Raw genomic sequence first — 16,116 nt, forward strand, 5'->3', positions numbered from 1 at the left:
TATTTTCTTTTCTTTTTCTTCTTCAATTATGGCTCTTGAAGTTGTCAGCATTTGGGTGGGAGTTTGGGATGTATCTTCTTCTATCAGATACTTGCATTTCTTTCAATTTGATTTATCTTTTATTTTTTTTGTTATGTTCTTGATTGTGTAACTCGTTGTTTTGTGGTTTTGTCATCGTTTTACTTCTTCTTCAGCTTTGTTATGATTAGCAAGAACATCCTATTGTAGTGTATGTGAATGAAATGAGAGAGAAATAGCATAGGTGCTTTAGGGATATTTTTGAAATAAAATTTAATTTAATAGGGTTATATTAGTAATTTTAGTTCTTTATCCTAATTTTTATCTTAGTTACCAAACATACTCAATAAATTATTTATACCGAATTTTATTTTAATCCTTATCTTAAAGCCCGTCTTACTTTAGTTATCTTGGATTATCTAAATATCCTACTAAATGGGCACATTAGTATTATTGAATGTAAACCACACAAGCAATTTTTCTTAAAATACTATCAAATCTTAATCATCAGGTTCAAAAGTTATTAGATTATTAAACCGACTAAGTTTGAATGTTGTATAGAGACTTCATCAACTGAACTTTTAAATTCTCTCAACCATAAACTATACTCCATATCTTTTGTTCAAGTGCATTTAATATTTATCAAAAGCAAGGCTAAATGCGAACTCTCAACTCATCAAGTTATATATATAGCCAAAGTTACTACAGTGATCATCGTCATCATTCACAGCCCATTCCTGCTACTACACAAATGGAAATTCCATACATTAACTATGTCATATTACATATTTATGTATTCTAAAGTTAACAACACAATATTACTAATAACTATCCCACCATCCAACCAAGGCCAGAGCAGTGAGCTTCATCATCTTATCTGCAACACAAACACATAAACTCAAATATATGTATGTGTAAACTCTACTCCGTCATGCTTTAGGGCAGTGCAGAATTCAATAGTCCTCCAACGAGCTGTGTGTCTCGTTGATTGTGCAATTATATTACGACCAAAATGTCGAAAAGTGAAACCTACATGGACAGTCTGTTGTATAAGTAAAAGTAGTTGAGTTCAATATAGTAACTTACCAGCAAATATTGTCCCAATGCAGAAAACCGCCATGACCTCTAGTATTAGTGAACTTGTAAACCGGGCCACAAACTAAGCCAGGGAACGCATTGAGTTAGTAATTCATTAAGAAATGAATCCGTGATGCTAACTACAAGCACGAACTAGAAAACGATAAAGTACCTTCATAGCCTCCGAGAACAGGATCCTCTGCTAGTAAGAGGGGAGTGTCGAGGTCAATGAATCTGCAAACAAATGAGTGAAGATATGCTTTTTTTCACATAACATTGCTTGAATTAAAACACTAGTATTGCTTACTTGAAACACCCGAGACCAGCTGCCAAATGACCGGCAAAGCCCATAGCAAGCCTTGTTTCGACCATACCACCGATCATCAAATCCAATCCGGAATCCCTTGCTAGATCAATGATCTCGAGAGCCCCAATCACTCCCATTTTGGCGAGCTTGATGTTGACTACGTGTGCAAGGTCTTCCTTCACTATTTTCTTCACATCATCTAAACTACGGCAACTTTCATCAGCAGCAACAGATACCCCATACTTGGTCCTGGCAACGCGACTAACGTGACCAAGGCCTTTCCAGTCATCTCTGTGAACTGGTTGTTCGAAAAGAATAGGCGTCACCTCCATTTCTGCAGGAAAAGAGAAAGGTTACGATGATCTTTCAAGAAAATATATGCAGGTAGACGGAACATATATTTACCGTGTAACTTTTGGAGAACTTGAATGGCTTCTTCAGAGCTATAACCTTCGTTAGCATCTAAAATGAACAAGCAGTCGGGATGGACTGTGCGTATAGCTTTAAGAACTTCGATGTCAGCAGACAAGTTCTTCCCCACTTTGAGCTTCAAATGCTTGAAACCTTGAACGCGATACTTTGAAGCCAGCTCTGCTGCTTCGGTTGGGGAAACTATTGGAATCTGTACGTGTGATAATAGCTATTACTACCTGCTAATGATTTTCTTCACATGAACAGAGAAGTATGTATGAACAGAGAAGTATCTAACTGTTATATCTGTTGTTATCGCGTTTGAGAATCCACCGAACAGTCTCCATAGAGGTACTCCGATGCTGTTTGCAACTGCATCGATCAATGCCATCTCGATCCCTGCTCTGACCTTCATCAATCAGATGTATACATTCAATTAGCATCCGACTCATGTTGGGTTGCAAATCCATCCCACATCGAAGAATGAGGGAAGGTGGGAGTAGTATATGTTGAGGCCTTTTAGCAGTGACACAAAAAATACAGAATCTTCAAATTCAAAGACTATTTAACATTGTAGTTTGTTAAACAACATGAAAACAGAGTGAAAACCAAGAAACGAGGATAGTCACAATCAACATCACCAAAATAGTGTCAAATTGGGATTATGAACCCTAATTAACAAAATCCCAAATACACCCCCAAACATGATTAATTCAGTATTAAGACAATTAGAATCCAACAAACCATCTAAAACTATGTCAAATCCAAACCAGATTTTAATTTATTTATCAAGTGAGAATTACAAAGAATTGTATGAAACTCACAGAAGCAAAAGAATGGCCAGGAAGCATCCCACCAATCTCAGCAAGAACAATGGCCAAGCTCTTGCCAGGGCTCTCAAGCAGAGCCCGGCAAGCCACGGCCACCGCGGCCAGGGCCGCGGCCTGATCCTCCGCCGGCGACTCCCCCCACCCGACGCAGCCGTTGCGGAGCTCCACCCGCACGGCCACATTCTCCACGCCGTCCAGCCGCGCCGACGCCAGCAGCGGCACGTTCAGCGCGCGCCCCTCCGCGCGCTGAACGCTCACCGCATACGTCTCCAGCAGGTTCTTGAACCCCAGGCACGCCGGCGCCGCCGCCATGCAGGCGGTGGGGCTCTTGGAGAAGCGGAGAGGCGGCGGTTGCAGGGACAGGAAGGCGGCGGAAGGGACCATTTTTTTTCCTCTGTTTTAGTGAGTGTGAACAGAAACAGTTTGCTTCAAATTTTTCAATGGTGATTTGAGGAGAGTGAGAGAGAAGAAGATGCAGCCATTTTTATTTTGTTTATGTTGATGAGAGAGAAATAGAAACCCAGTTGTTTTTGAAACGTGTTTGTATTCAATAATTAATTATTTGCATGTGTGATGTATCTGTTTATCTTCAACCTCGCCAAAATTTCCATTTCAGGCTATTTTTCGATTTTCACCCATGCAATATTTCGACCAAAATTTCCATTTCAGGCTATTTTTGAAAAGATAAAGAAGAGATTAAATTGTTATGATTGCAGTATCCACCTAAATTTGTGGCAGTTCAAATTTCAAGAATTGTTAAACACGGAAAGAATTACTATGAGTCACATTTTTTTCTGCTTCTTATACTATAAAAACAAAACGAATCTAAAATAGGACAATGGCAAAATGAGAAAGGTGTTGATTCTGTATAAAATTTACTAACATAATGTGAGCTTTAATTTGCTTATCATATATATAGCATATCTGCTTATTATACAGTAAAAACAAAATGAAACAAAAATAGCAAAATGCTAAAATGGGTACTCCGTTAATTGATGCCGGAGATAGTATTCAGCTTTCTTATTCTTTTGCTACTTTGCATTAAAATACTAATTAAACAATTAAATCAAGGATGTGGTCGAGTGGCACGTGACTCGTCCATATTTAATCAAATAACCATGTCAGTTGTCTCACCTTTCGAGATACCTATAATCAACACGGAGAATAGTCACTTAGTCCGCCGATGGATATCTTTGGTCTAACAACAACAAAAATTAAACTTGACATAATTGCAATATCCACGTGATTTATCTTTTCGATTATAATATTTTCGAAACTCCCACTAAATTTTCCGGCACTTTTAATGTCGAAATCTTTATATTAATATTTTTACTGTAGTTCAATTCTTACCCAATAAGTTGTCTTAATACTATTAATTACCCATTGCTCTCTGTATTTTGGATTTTGATCTTTTAAATTTATGTTTCCTACTATTATCATTATAATTATTAGTATTATTTTTGTGATGGAGTACTTGTTTTATGGCAGTCTTTAATTATTAGTGTAATTAAATAAAATTTCAGTATATGAATGTAGCAATCCATTTACTCAATTTAATAAAAATAAAAGTCATTGTTTTGTCGAACGTGCTTATAAAGTTGTTTCAAATATCAATTTGTGATGATTATTATTTTATTAATGTCAAATAAGCTTTTTTGGCAGCATGTGTTAGCGTAGATAAATACTACAAATTAGAAAACATTGCTCCTATCAATAATTTATTTCTATATATTTGGTCTCTACCAAAATAGGTAATGGTTGTTAGATGAGACTGTCATTTAGTTTGGGAGATTCAGAACAAGTTGTTATCATTGAATGACTAATTAAACAGAATATATATGTCTTTTCGAATATGCTTAGTGACCCTCGAATGCCCCTAATGGCTGCTTTTGGATAACAAAACTATTATTAATAATTTAGGCCACAAAAAGTTCATGTGTGATGCTGCATTGGAGATGTAAATGTTGACATGAAACGGTATATGTTCACATATTCTCAAAATGCACTGTTTTTTTTAGATAAATACTTACAAAATACACCTAATACTAACACATCGAAACGGCTTCTTGTTCTTGTATTAATGTTAATATATCACTAATGTTAAGCCTACTTAAATTCCATACATCAGCATAGAAAATCTAAAGTAAAATAAAATCGACATTTTTTGTATTTGATTGTTTTTTGTCTTATTCACAAAACATATTTTTATTTGGAAATATGATTAACATAAATAACTCCAACAAAACATGGGCCTACGTTCAGGAGGAAAACTCTCAAACCTGTGTGGGCCTGAGTGAACACCGGCCCAGGACTTGGTTGGACTGTTTTAGATTATCCAAATAATAATTTCTTCTTTGTTATTACTTGTAAAACACTTTATAGCAATTTTTTTTTATTTTGAGTTGGCTGCCTAGTAATATTTTGGTTGACAATTCTAGTTCTGAGTAATTCACTAGGAAAATAAGTTGTTTAATAAGTAAAAAGTGAAGAAGATAAGATAATGTTTGGGCAAAATCTTGAAACTTTTTACATGGATAGCTTTTCTATACACAAAGTTGCATTAATTAACTTTTTCTTCATAATTTTTTAAAAATAGTTATATTTGTTGAGTCATTGGAGTCTCTTTCAGCATGATAAAAGTAGCAAATCAAACGCCACTCTCCACTACAATTCTATAGCTTTCTAATTCTTTCAATATATGAGGATGATCACAATTCAGTAAATAAATGATTTCTTGCTCACTAATGAAATAGGTGTAGTAATTGTTTTCTTCCACATTATCTACTATATATGTGGTAGCATAGGCCTCTTCACAATCCATACAAAAATGTAGCATTAAGTGGGATTTTAATGGAAATCACACTCAAAACTCATACATTTGTGGATCTAATGGCTATAACTTTCATGTCCAACATTTCAATACTTTTTTTTACCCTTTTTGTGATCATAATCCATATATGGAGTACTATAGAAAAGTGGATCAAGTTCATAAGGAAATCAACCTTCAACAATTTCATGAAAAATATATTTATCTTCCTCATTGGACAATATAATTCATTCTATCAATTTTGAAGATTGATAGTATGAATTATATTGATATTTGAACTTACCACTATAAAAAACACACTGACAGATTCTTATCGATCCGTTACTGATTACAAATGGATTTAAAGACTCAGCCAAAGTAATTAAACATGATTTCTATGTAATACTAATTTGCTAAATATAGAATAATGAAAACCTTATACTATTACATAAAATTGTTAAAGAGGGAAACAGTGGAATATGATAAGCAAAATGGTTTTGGCCCTTGGAGGAGGTGGGGAGTCGACGACTTTTACTGTAACACAGGTCAATTTAATCTAATTCTATTCTTACAAGTGGGAAGAAGAGAATAGATTCATTTCATTAATCTCAAACACAACCAAACACACTAGCAAGGATGTTGATAAATTTGAAAAAGTTGATAGGTGATCAAAATGAATTTCAAGTTCAACCCATATTTTCAATTTCAATGGTGTGGCTAGTTTTGGCCTCAGCTTCAATCATGTCTCTCATTATATGGAAATGTGCACATGGTGTTCAACAAAAAGAAGCCGACGCCGCTGAAGTCTACGGCGGAAGCAGTTGCGCCGCCGCCTGTGGTGCTGGTTGCGGTGCATGATTATCGTATTGCATGTTTTCATAACATTGAAGGGTTAGTTTTGTATGAGTTTCGACTCATAACATTAACATATTAAAGTTGGGTAATAATGCACTAATGCTAATGATTTTGATCCATCTCTTAAAAATAGCTAATCTTTAACTATTTTATTCGTTTAATTAGAGTTTAATTCCCCACTGCGCGTTGGTTTATTTAATCAATTTTTCATGTTTGGATTTTTTTCAGTTACATTCTCAAATTCAAAAGCTATCAAAATACAATTGTGTAGTCCAAGGATCAAGCTCCTAATTTTGAGATACAAATGAACATTACTAATACACGTATGCATCTTCCTACTATTAGCATTTAGCACCAACTTAATTTTATTATGTTTCTTTTGATTTTGAAGCATTAAGAATCAGAAATTTATCACTAGTGAAATTAAAATTAGGTCAAAATCATTCCTGTCTTAATCCGTCAATTTTACTACAAAATGTGAGTTAAAGATTTTCAGTAATGATTACACATTTGATTAAATTTTACGAGTTTGGTCATAAATATTTAAATAGCGTGGATATTATAGTATTTGAAAAAAAAAGAATTTACATTAGTTCAACTTTTAACGCTATGTCAATGTGACTATATCCGCGCATGCCATAATCCTAATCGACTTGTCTTTACATTACACAAGAAAAGGGAGTTCAACAGAGCTGGCTCACTATTGAGCACACGTAAGCAAGGTGAAGCTTAGCTCGGTGCTGCAGATGCACTTCGTGAGCTCGCGGGCTTGAAATAAATGCCTGCACATGCATTAGCACGAGCACGACTAACACACACGCTGCTGTTACCCAATGGCATTGCACCATGTGGCAATTAGGTTGTTTTTTAAAATTTGAAAATCGGGTTATTGTGTAATGCAATGGCTCTTTTTTAAATTCTCAGCGGATACCTCTTTTTCATCTATATATAATATATATGTCCACAGTCCACATTCCCACTCTATTTTATTTTTCTCTAAAGTCACTCTTAATCCTCTCAAAATTATCTTTTTTTTCTCTAAATTCACTCTTAATCATCTCAAAATTCTCTCCAAGTTGTACAATGGATCCAAACAACACAACCTGCCCAATCCAACTAGAAAAGTATCTTAGATATATTAAAGTGAATCCTAATATTTTCAACTTCGAAGATAATTTTCTAACTCTTCCAAGCCCCGTAGTTGGAACACAATCACTACGCATTATGTCTCATAGGACCAATAGAACATATAACTCATATGCTCTGACTTTGTGCGGGATAATATGAAGTCCATAAATTATGCTTCATCTACAAGGCTACAACCATGTCGAATCATAATAGAAGATCAGCTATAGTATAAGATCGAAATGATAACGTCTATCGAAGTGAGAACGTGTGATCCTTCGAGATCCTCATGCCTAGGAAGAAGGTGAGCATACAAATGGGCAACAAAGAGGCACCAATGCACAGAAGCGATCTAAGAATACCTCCGATCCAATGTAAGATCAGACGGGGTGAATAATAACTCAACTAGAGCACATAGTCATATGGGTCACAATACCATTTTTTGCTTTAGAGATGAACAATATGAGAGTAAGTAAAGGTAGAGCGAACGGAAAAGCCAATAAGAATGGATTATTGCACTGTCATATTTTTGCTTTATCTAAAAAATTCTAAAACACATACTAGTATTTAAAACAATTATGAAACTATAGTAGTACTAGTAGTACACTATATTTTAAAAAAAAAATTGGCTTAAAAATGTATCCAAAATTAAAAAGAGAGTGACTGAGTGAGTGTCCATTGGCGAAGCTTCAACAATGGCTGCCTTCTTCTACTCATCTCTCAAACCCTCCACCATTCCTCTCCATCACCTCCCCTTCTCCCCCCAACCACGAGCTGTCTCCACCGCCGCCACCTCTCCCGCCCAAAACCTCCGAATAGTATTCGCCGCCGGTGGCACAGGCGGCCACATCTACCCCGCCATCGCCATAGCAGACCACCTCAAAACCCTCCACCCCAACGCCCAATTCCTCTTCGTCGGAACCCCCACCGGAATGGAGGCCACAGCCGTCCCCTCCGCCGGATTCCCCTTCACCCCCGCCCCCGCCGTCCCTCTCCGCCGCCCCTTCCTCTCTCTCCACAATCTCTTCCTCCTCCCCTTCATCCTCGCCAGCTCAATCCTGCACAATCTCAGAATCCTCCAACAATTCGACCCCCACATCGTCATCGGCACCGGAGGCTTCGTCTCCTTCCCCACTTGCCTCGCCGCCGCCCTCACAGGCGTCAAGCTCATCATACAAGAGCAGAACTCCGCCCTCGGAATCGCAAATTTGGTTCTTTCCTTGTTCGCTCACAAAATCTGCGTGGCCTTCGATTCCAGCGTCGACTGTTTTTTCAGGGTGAGCAAAATAATCAAAAACCGAATCAAACTGAAATTTAAAATTTGTTTTTTTGGGGTTTGGATTTCAATATTTTTGTTATTTTTGAGACATTTATGAAATTTCGGTTTTTTAGATAATTCAGTTCGGTTCGGTTTTACATTTTGACAAACCGAACCAAAAATCGAATACTCACCCGTAATGCTTTTGGCAGAGGGATAAGTGCGTTGTCTGTGGGAATCCAGTGAGGTTGTCGTTGATGAATGGGGCGTCGAAGGAGGCGGGAAGAAAGCGTTTCTTCCCGGGAGCGGAGGTGGAGAAGGTGGTGGTTGTTCTTGGAGGGTCATTAGGTGCTTATGCGATCAACGTTGCTATGGTCAATGTGTATTGCCAGTTGTTGTCTGAGAATGATGGACTCTTTGTTATATGGCAGACGGGGATGGACGCCTTCCCGGAGATGGAGAGCCTTGTGAAGAGTCATCCTGGGCTACTTCTTTCTCCGTGAGTGTCTAATTTTTGCTTCTTTGATTGTTTGATTGCTTTATTGTTGCATTATGTGTTCAGTTTGGAGGTTTTGGACAGTTATATGCAGATTGATGATAGTGGAGAGTTGGGATATTTTTTTGAATAGGTGGAATGTTGTTAGGCTGTTTCTTGATGCTCTTATCTATTAGTATGTGTGTTTTTCAAAGGTGAAACATTTTTTGGCATTGTGCAGATTCTTGAATGATGTGGATTTGGCGTACGCTGCTGCAGACCTTGTTGTTTCGAGGGCTGGGGCAATGACCTGCTCTGAGATCCTAGCGACTGGGAAGCCTTCTATCTTGGTATTGAATTGGCTAGCTTAGTGTATGAGTCGGTTATCTTAGTATTTCTCCACTTTAAGAGGTCTTATAGTTGATCAACTTGATCTAAGGAAGTTGATCATTTGTTACCATGATGCAAGTTGAAAATGATACAAATCCTATTTATAAGGTTTAAAGTGCCCTCTTTTGAAGAAATCTGGAATCATTTGCATATCTTTAGCTGCTTCTCAATTTGGATGCTGTAGATACCGTCACCACATGCTGCCGAGGGACACCAGTTAAAAAATGCTCAACTCATGGCCAACGTAGCTGGTTCGAGGGTTATAACGGAAGATGAACTCGACTCAGCAACCCTTAGAAATGCAATCCAAGGAATTATCGGTATGAGATGCATTTCTAATACTACAAAGAATCATTGCTGTTTTTTCATATGAAACTTGACTCGTAACCCTTTTTTCTTTTCTTTTTAATTGCCAAACTAAAAGGAGAAAACTTATCCGAGAGTCTTTCTCAAACTGCTTATGCCAGCTCTTGTGACTCGCTATGATCTTTGACAGATAACGATAGTTTGATGGAAGAGATGTCTGAGAGGGCTTTGAAAGCTGCCAAAACAAAGGCCTCTGCTGAGATAGCCGAACTTATCATCTCCCTAACCTCTGAAGTAACTTGAGTTCTTGAAGGACTACTGAAAATATATTCACCTGTTTTCAGTAAACAGCAGGTTGCTGAGTTTAGTTTTAACATGCTGATATGATTAGTGTTTTGAACTGTTTAATTTCAATAGACTGGTTGAAGTAGCAAAAAATCTTTGATGGTTTATATATGTACAACACACACACATCAATTTCACTCTGGTTATGTAGTTCTTTATGATTCAGTTCTGTGCAGGATTTCCTCTCTGATCATTGTCATTTGCTTCCCTTCTTGATGTACTTGTGTAGCATCAAGTGACATGTCACACCATTTCTTGAAGAGAGAGCACGAATGCGGATCACCTATACTTGAATCTGGGAAACACTGGCCTCTGATTCACTTTTTTGACAGTTCTGTGGCACGAAACTGCAGTGAAACATCCTTCTTGCAATCATCCAGTAGCTTCTTCTTTTGTCGAAGAGTTGTCGGGAAGAATCTGGGAAACTAAGGATGTGCTTGTATCCGGGTTCAGGGAAGTGGTTGAAAGCCTCCGGCCATTGTACAAAGACACATTGAAGGGTTTCAGTTTCTTTATGAGGTATATGCTATCAGACAACTCAGTAGGAAAAGTGTGCGGGGAGACGCGTTCTGTGTCATACAAACGGGCATGTTGGAAGGCAGACAACGCTTGTTTGAAAGGTGTCATCTTCAGCAAGAACAGAACCTGCAAAATATTGGAACATGGAAATCATTCCTTTAGATTTATCAATTTTATCCCAATTTTATAAATTGTACTAATAATTTTTAGATAATTATAATTATAAAAATAAAAATAATTTCAAGGGAATATGTATACAACCTTTTCTTCCTAGTAAAAATTAGAATAAAATTGTTAGAATGAATTTTCTCTCATAAAATTGAAAAAATAGAATAAAAAATTGATACAATTACTAATCCTGGGGAGTGATCAATTGCTAACTCATCATTTAATTGCTAACTACAACTAATTTAAGGCCATATGATTTTAGAAAATGTGTAGTCTACAATTTGCCACGTGTAATTTTCGTTTTTATTAATTAAATCGAAAAAGATAAAAAAAACTCCAAATTAGGGTTTTAGATGAAAATGTCAATATAGTGTTCCGAAAATATCAACACAATACTTTGAGAATGTCAACACAATGCTTTAAGAATGTTAACCCATTGCTTATATTGACATTCTACATATATTATATTGACATATTTTATATAGTATGTTGACATTTCTGCTTGTACGAAAAAATTAAAAAATTTTGAATTTTTTTTTCAAATTTTGACGTCGGAACATATGCATGTATGATATCGTTGGAATCCTTATGAAATTATCTTTAATTTGATATATGTTATATGAATTTAAAGTTTTGGGATTTCTTTTAAAAGTTAGTTATAACTAAATATGTAGTTAATTGATACTAATACCCCTATTGATATTTTTTGAAATTAATCCTATGGCCGAATTAATCCTATGGCTTTATTGACGTTTTCCGTTGATCGTATTGACATTAAGAAATTAATGATCTAAACCCTTAATTTGAATATCTAATAACTATTATTTAATTGTAGTTAGTAATTAAGTTATTAGTTAGTTTTATAACACTCTCCATTATTGATAAATTATAAAAACTATAGAATAAATTACAGTGTTATTAAAGATTGGAAATTTTCAATTAATAAAAAATTGTAAACGTATCAAATATTCCAAACCTATATTTTTGTCAATATATAAATACCCGTCGCCTTTGTAATAAGGTAATCCGGCTGCTTCTTCTCCCTCGAAAACCCCTAATCCAAAACCCTAGCAGCCATGGCAATGGGGCAGGAACAGCTCGTCCTCCGCGGCACCATGCGCGGCCACACCGACTGGGTCACCGCCATCGCCGCCCCAATCGACAATTCCGATACCATCGTCACCTCCTCCCGCGACAATTCCCTAATCCTCTGGACCCTCACCAAGGACTCCTCCAATTCCTCCTTCGGCGTCGCCACCCGCCGCCTCACCGGCCACTCTCACTTCGTCCACGACGTCGTCCTCTCCTCCGACGGCCAATTCGCCCTCTCCGCCTCCTGGGACGCCGAGCTCCGCCTCTGGGACCTCCAGACCGGCGAAACCGCCCGCCGCTTCGTCGGCCACGCCAAGGACGTCCTCTCCGTCGCCTTCTCTGCCGACAACCGCCAGATCGTCTCGGCGTCGCGCGACAAGACGATCAAGCTCTGGAACACGCTCGGCGAGTGCAAGTACACCATCGAGGGAGGCGAATCGCACTCCGATTGGGTCTCCTGCGTCCGCTTCTCGCCCGACGCCGCCCAGCCCACCGTCGTGTCGGGGTCGTGGGATAAGACCGTCAAGGTCTGGAATCTGACCAATTGCAAGCTGCGCGCCACGCTGACTGGACACACTGGCTACGTGAACACGGTGGTGGTGTCGCCGGATGGATCGCTGTGCGCCAGTGGGGGAAAGGATGGTGTGATTTTGCTGTGGGATTTGACGGAGGGGAAGATGCTGTATTCGTTGGAGGCTGGCTCGATTGTTAATGCTCTCACGTTTAGCCCTAATAGGTATTGGCTCTGCGCTGCTACTCAATCGGGAATTAAGATTTGGGATTTGGAGAGCAAGAGTGTTGTTTCGGATCTCAAGGTGGATTTGAAGCAGGAGAGTGAAATGGCCAGAGATGAAGCTGCCCAATCTGCTGCTGGGAAAAACAAGGTTAATTTAGATTCAAGTTTTGATTTTTTGATTATCATGAGTCTAATCTGAGTATTCTTTTTATAATTGAGAGTGCAATTTAGTTTCTTTTTATACCAAGTTATCTTAATGTTTGTATAGTAGAGTATTTTAGAATAACAGGATGCAATTTTGAGTTGTTTCATTTCTTAAAATGGCGAATTTTAGGTTTAATCCCCATTTTTATCCAAAAAATGCTTCTCTTTGATTGTGTGTTTTTTTTTTTGATGAATTTGTCTGGTTGAACACTGAATTGTTATTCCTCTTGTCTTATTGTGCATTATGATTCTGTTAAAATTTGATGATAATGGGAAGTATGTGTAACCATTATATTATACTCCAAGCAACCGTAGTCACTCTGTTCCCATCTGCGATTCTCAATTCACACTCCTTGAATCCCAAGTGTCTGTTTGGTCAAGCCCCTTTGCACTTAAATACTTATATTAATATGATTATAGGTTCGTTTAGGGAAACAGATGAAACTTTCATGTTTGTTTTTTATTTTTTAAAGATCTTTAATTTGAATCAAAATTTGCACAGATAAAGCAGTGTTCGGGTCAGCATTCTTAAGTTGCTTGGATATGTTTAGTAGTTCAATATTCTTGATTGTCCATCTCTGGATCTGACTTATCAATGAAATTCTATGTATTTATAGTTTTGATTGTCAGTTATGCTTATTCATAATTGTTTGCTGCAGGTTATATATTGCACCAGTCTCAGCTGGAAAGCTGATGGAAGCACCCTTTTCAGTGGCTATACCGATGGTGTCATCCGAGTTTGGGGCATTGGCCGATACTAGGACTGTGATTCAACTCTCGAGTGGAAAATTTTGACAATGTTTTTTGATCACTTGGGATTTTTGTCTGCTAGGTTTCAGCACAATTCAATTCTAATTTTATATACATAATCATATCTCTGTATTTCTTTCTATGTAGCTACTCGTTTTTTGAGTTTTCATATTTTGTACTCTTAAAGATTCACACATGTTCCATTTTATCATATACTTTCGAGTTTAAAGTTTGTCAAGTGTTTTTCCAGAGAAATCAGTAGCATTTGTGCTGTGTAGATTATGCTTCTATACAATTGTTTGTAGTTTACATGGAAAAAAGTGTTATTCAACATAACAGTTATCTGTAATTTCAAGATTACTGATCAAATTCTGCAATCATGCAATACCTATTATCATAAGTTAATACACCAAAGTTGAACTTTGAAAGTGCAATTTAGCTAGACCGAAATAGGTCACGTGGCACGAGCAACGACAGGCTCTGCATCTTCAACAATGGTTTCCTGCTTGATAGAATGAGAGTGCAGATCTCTGGTGAAGTTGGTGGTGGTGTCCAAGAAATAGAGAAGGAACGACATGGCAAAGCAGCAAAGGAACATGGGTATCGGGCCGAACACCCAGAGGAAGAGAGGAAAGGACAAGTAGAAAGCTCTGAGTCCGAGCGACCAGAAGAAGCTACCCCTGTTCAAGTTCCTGGCCACATACTCAATGGCGTCTATCTTGCCCTGAGAGGTGGGCACGGTGGCTAGGAAGCTGACGTGCGCGTAGTACCTTATGGACTGGACGTTGCAGAGGAACGCCACGAGAAAGCAGAGCAAAATGGCAAAGAACTTGAGCGAGGACATGAAGGAGGATTTGTTCCCGTAGATCAATTTGGAGGAGGGGGAGCTGGACTTGTTGCTGACATACACGCTTATGAGCGAGCTCAGAGTGATGGCTGTCGTCGCCAAGAGGGTCGATGCCATTATGTTGTTACGGATCGTTTGAACTGCCAGTACTCCATTTTTTAGAGGATCCTGCCAATTATCAAAACAAACAACCATGAAAACTGATTACAGACAGAAAGGGAAAAGGAATACTAACAGACATCAAGCAGAAGAGCCATTTATGGCGGCTCTGAGAGTTGATGCCGATGACAGTTCTTGTCGGATTTCGTATGATGGTGAAGAGAAGCCAGAGGTGGTAGCCGAGAAACATAGCCATCCCCAACGGCACCAGCACGTAATCGAGCTGCTTCTCCTCCATCAAACTCCAGATACAAAGGCTAGAAGAGGAGAGATGGGAAGCATTAAATAATACTACAAGGCTTCAATTAAGATTTAAGAGTAACAAATGTTAAGTAGGATTTGGTGTGTAAAAATAATGATTTGCATTGTGAATTAAAGAATCTGAATTGCTTTTTAGGACAAAGAATCGCATGACAGTGTACAAAATTTGAAGGTGTTTTCCTCGTCATCTTAGCAAGCACACGTTTTGTTTACCATAACTATAAGCATCTACACACATTAACAAAATTAGGATCCCACTATGCATTGATTTTTGTATGCGAGTGTACAATACAATTGAAACTTTAATACAAAAGTTAAAAGAAATAGACATATGACTAATGATCAATTGAGAAATAAAGTCATTATATTATTAAAACTTGTATCGTCCACTACCAAGACTATTTTTCATGGACGGAGGTGATAACTGATAATGATTTCGACAAAGCCGTTTCTCATAAGTTAGTGACGTATTTCTTTTAACTAGCTTGATTCTTCCTACATTTTTGAACTCGTATAAGTAGTTATTTAATTAATTTCCATGTTACCGGCTATTAATTAGCTAAATTAGTTTATTTGAGCATCACCTTTGAATATATTGAGATGTTTTTTTGAAAATCAATGGGCCTAATTACGTCACCACAACAAATTATATAAAGGCCCATTCATAAAATGGGCTGTTCGCAGATTAATCTTGTAGTTGTAAATTAAATTTGAAAAAAAGTAAACACCTTCATTTAAGTACTGGTTTAACATTCCAGCTTTATTCAACTCATAGAGAGTCTTTTCTTCATATAAATCCTACTTTGAACGATACAGAAAGGTTATTATATATGCAAAATAAATACTCCTATACTAATGCATATCGTTTCAAGCTTGACAAGATACGTCATGTTAAAACTATTACTCCCTTCTCTCACAAAAGATGTCTCACTTGTGGGATGACACGAGATTTTAGGAAGTTTTATTTTGTGTGTTAAATGGAAAGAGAAAATATAATTTTTATATTTATGTGAGAGAGAACTTTTTCCAAAAAGAGAAATGTGATATCTTTCTAAAAAGGAAAGTGTGACATCTTTTGTGGGACGGGGGAGTAAATCTTATCCCACATCAACTTGGTGGTGATACATATCTCATCTATATAAGGATGGATAACCCTCCCCCTTACAAGACCCTTTTG

At 37.5% G+C, this 16,116-nt stretch overlaps 4 protein-coding genes across 9 annotated transcripts; 2 read left to right on the forward strand and 2 right to left on the reverse strand.

The window, feature by feature from the left end:
• Nucleotides 1-673: 673 nt before the first annotated feature.
• On the reverse strand, nt 674-3,156 carry LOC125215192 (L-Ala-D/L-amino acid epimerase-like). 2 transcript variants are annotated; one of them, XM_048116536.2, is made up of 7 exons: nt 2,638-3,155; nt 2,112-2,222; nt 1,808-2,024; nt 1,403-1,736; nt 1,268-1,329; nt 1,105-1,177; nt 674-895 (listed from the first exon to the last, which is right to left on the reverse strand). In XM_048116536.2, coding segments are annotated over exons 1-7 (1,188 nt in total). In that variant the 5' UTR covers nt 3,028-3,155; the 3' UTR covers nt 674-894. The 2 variants fall into 2 exon arrangements, with proteins under 2 accessions (XP_047972493.1, XP_088924374.1); XM_089068248.1 differs by lacking the exon at nt 674-895 and having other exon boundaries at nt 1,101-1,177; nt 2,638-3,156.
• A 2,905-nt stretch (nt 3,157-6,061) lies between these two features.
• Nucleotides 6,062-10,982, forward strand: LOC125211349 (UDP-Glycosyltransferase superfamily protein). Of its 5 annotated transcripts, none has more exons than XR_016136406.1 (7): nt 6,062-6,340; nt 6,533-8,706; nt 8,900-9,186; nt 9,404-9,512; nt 9,737-9,872; nt 10,049-10,212; nt 10,370-10,982. XR_016136406.1 is itself a non-coding variant. In XM_089067016.1 (6 exons), the coding sequence occupies exons 2-6, from the start codon at nt 8,125-8,127 to the stop codon at nt 10,159-10,161; spliced, it is 1,227 nt and encodes a 408-aa protein (XP_088923142.1). In that variant the 5' UTR covers nt 6,062-6,340; nt 6,533-8,124; the 3' UTR covers nt 10,162-10,982. The 5 variants fall into 5 exon arrangements, 2 of the variants coding, with proteins under 2 accessions (XP_088923142.1, XP_088923143.1); XR_016136405.1 differs by having other exon boundaries at nt 10,380-10,982; XR_016136407.1 differs by having other exon boundaries at nt 10,433-10,982.
• A 923-nt stretch (nt 10,983-11,905) lies between these two features.
• LOC125215242 (small ribosomal subunit protein RACK1-like) lies at nt 11,906-13,904 on the forward strand. The gene is made up of 2 exons (XM_048116605.2): nt 11,906-12,866; nt 13,582-13,904. The coding sequence occupies exons 1-2, from the start codon at nt 11,967-11,969 to the stop codon at nt 13,681-13,683; spliced, it is 1,002 nt and encodes a 333-aa protein (XP_047972562.1). The 5' UTR covers nt 11,906-11,966; the 3' UTR covers nt 13,684-13,904.
• LOC125215243 (uncharacterized) lies at nt 13,901-15,072 on the reverse strand. The gene is made up of 2 exons (XM_048116606.2): nt 14,755-15,072; nt 13,901-14,687 (listed from the first exon to the last, which is right to left on the reverse strand). The coding sequence occupies exons 1-2, from the start codon at nt 14,914-14,916 to the stop codon at nt 14,127-14,129; spliced, it is 723 nt and encodes a 240-aa protein (XP_047972563.1). The 5' UTR covers nt 14,917-15,072; the 3' UTR covers nt 13,901-14,126.
• Nucleotides 15,073-16,116: the final 1,044 nt, after the last annotated feature.

Source organism: Salvia hispanica, chromosome 3 (genome assembly GCF_029641045.1).
Source record: "Salvia hispanica isolate PSC_SH4W2 chromosome 3, Shi_PSC_v1, whole genome shotgun sequence".
Taxonomy (NCBI): domain Eukaryota; kingdom Viridiplantae; phylum Streptophyta; class Magnoliopsida; order Lamiales; family Lamiaceae; genus Salvia; species Salvia hispanica.

What these genes read in the sequence shown, in the direction of transcription:
- LOC125215192 (XM_089068248.1), bottom strand. Translation starts at nt 3,027, where the DNA reads ATGGTCCCTTCCGCCGCCTTCCTGTCCCTGCAACCGCCGCCTCTCCGC. An exon ending in AGTTCTCCAAAAGTTACACG is followed by an intron (nt 1,737 to 1,807) that starts GTAAATATATGT and finishes CTTTTCCTGCAG; the next exon opens with AAATGGAGGTGACGCCTATT. An exon ending in TGTTCTCGGAGGCTATGAAG is followed by an intron (nt 1,178 to 1,267) that starts GTACTTTATCGT and finishes TCCCTGGCTTAG; the next exon opens with TTTGTGGCCCGGTTTACAAG.
- LOC125211349 (XM_089067016.1), top strand. Translation starts at nt 8,125, where the DNA reads ATGGCTGCCTTCTTCTACTCATCTCTCAAACCCTCCACCATTCCTCTC. An exon ending in GCGTCGACTGTTTTTTCAGG is followed by an intron (nt 8,707 to 8,899) that starts GTGAGCAAAATA and finishes TGCTTTTGGCAG; the next exon opens with AGGGATAAGTGCGTTGTCTG. An exon ending in TGCAATCCAAGGAATTATCG is followed by an intron (nt 9,873 to 10,048) that starts GTATGAGATGCA and finishes GATCTTTGACAG; the next exon opens with ATAACGATAGTTTGATGGAA.
- LOC125215242 (XM_048116605.2), top strand. Translation starts at nt 11,967, where the DNA reads ATGGCAATGGGGCAGGAACAGCTCGTCCTCCGCGGCACCATGCGCGGC. An exon ending in CTGCTGCTGGGAAAAACAAG is followed by an intron (nt 12,867 to 13,581) that starts GTTAATTTAGAT and finishes TGTTTGCTGCAG; the next exon opens with GTTATATATTGCACCAGTCT.
- LOC125215243 (XM_048116606.2), bottom strand. Translation starts at nt 14,916, where the DNA reads ATGGAGGAGAAGCAGCTCGATTACGTGCTGGTGCCGTTGGGGATGGCT. An exon ending in GGCTCTTCTGCTTGATGTCT is followed by an intron (nt 14,688 to 14,754) that starts GTTAGTATTCCT and finishes GATAATTGGCAG; the next exon opens with GATCCTCTAAAAAATGGAGT.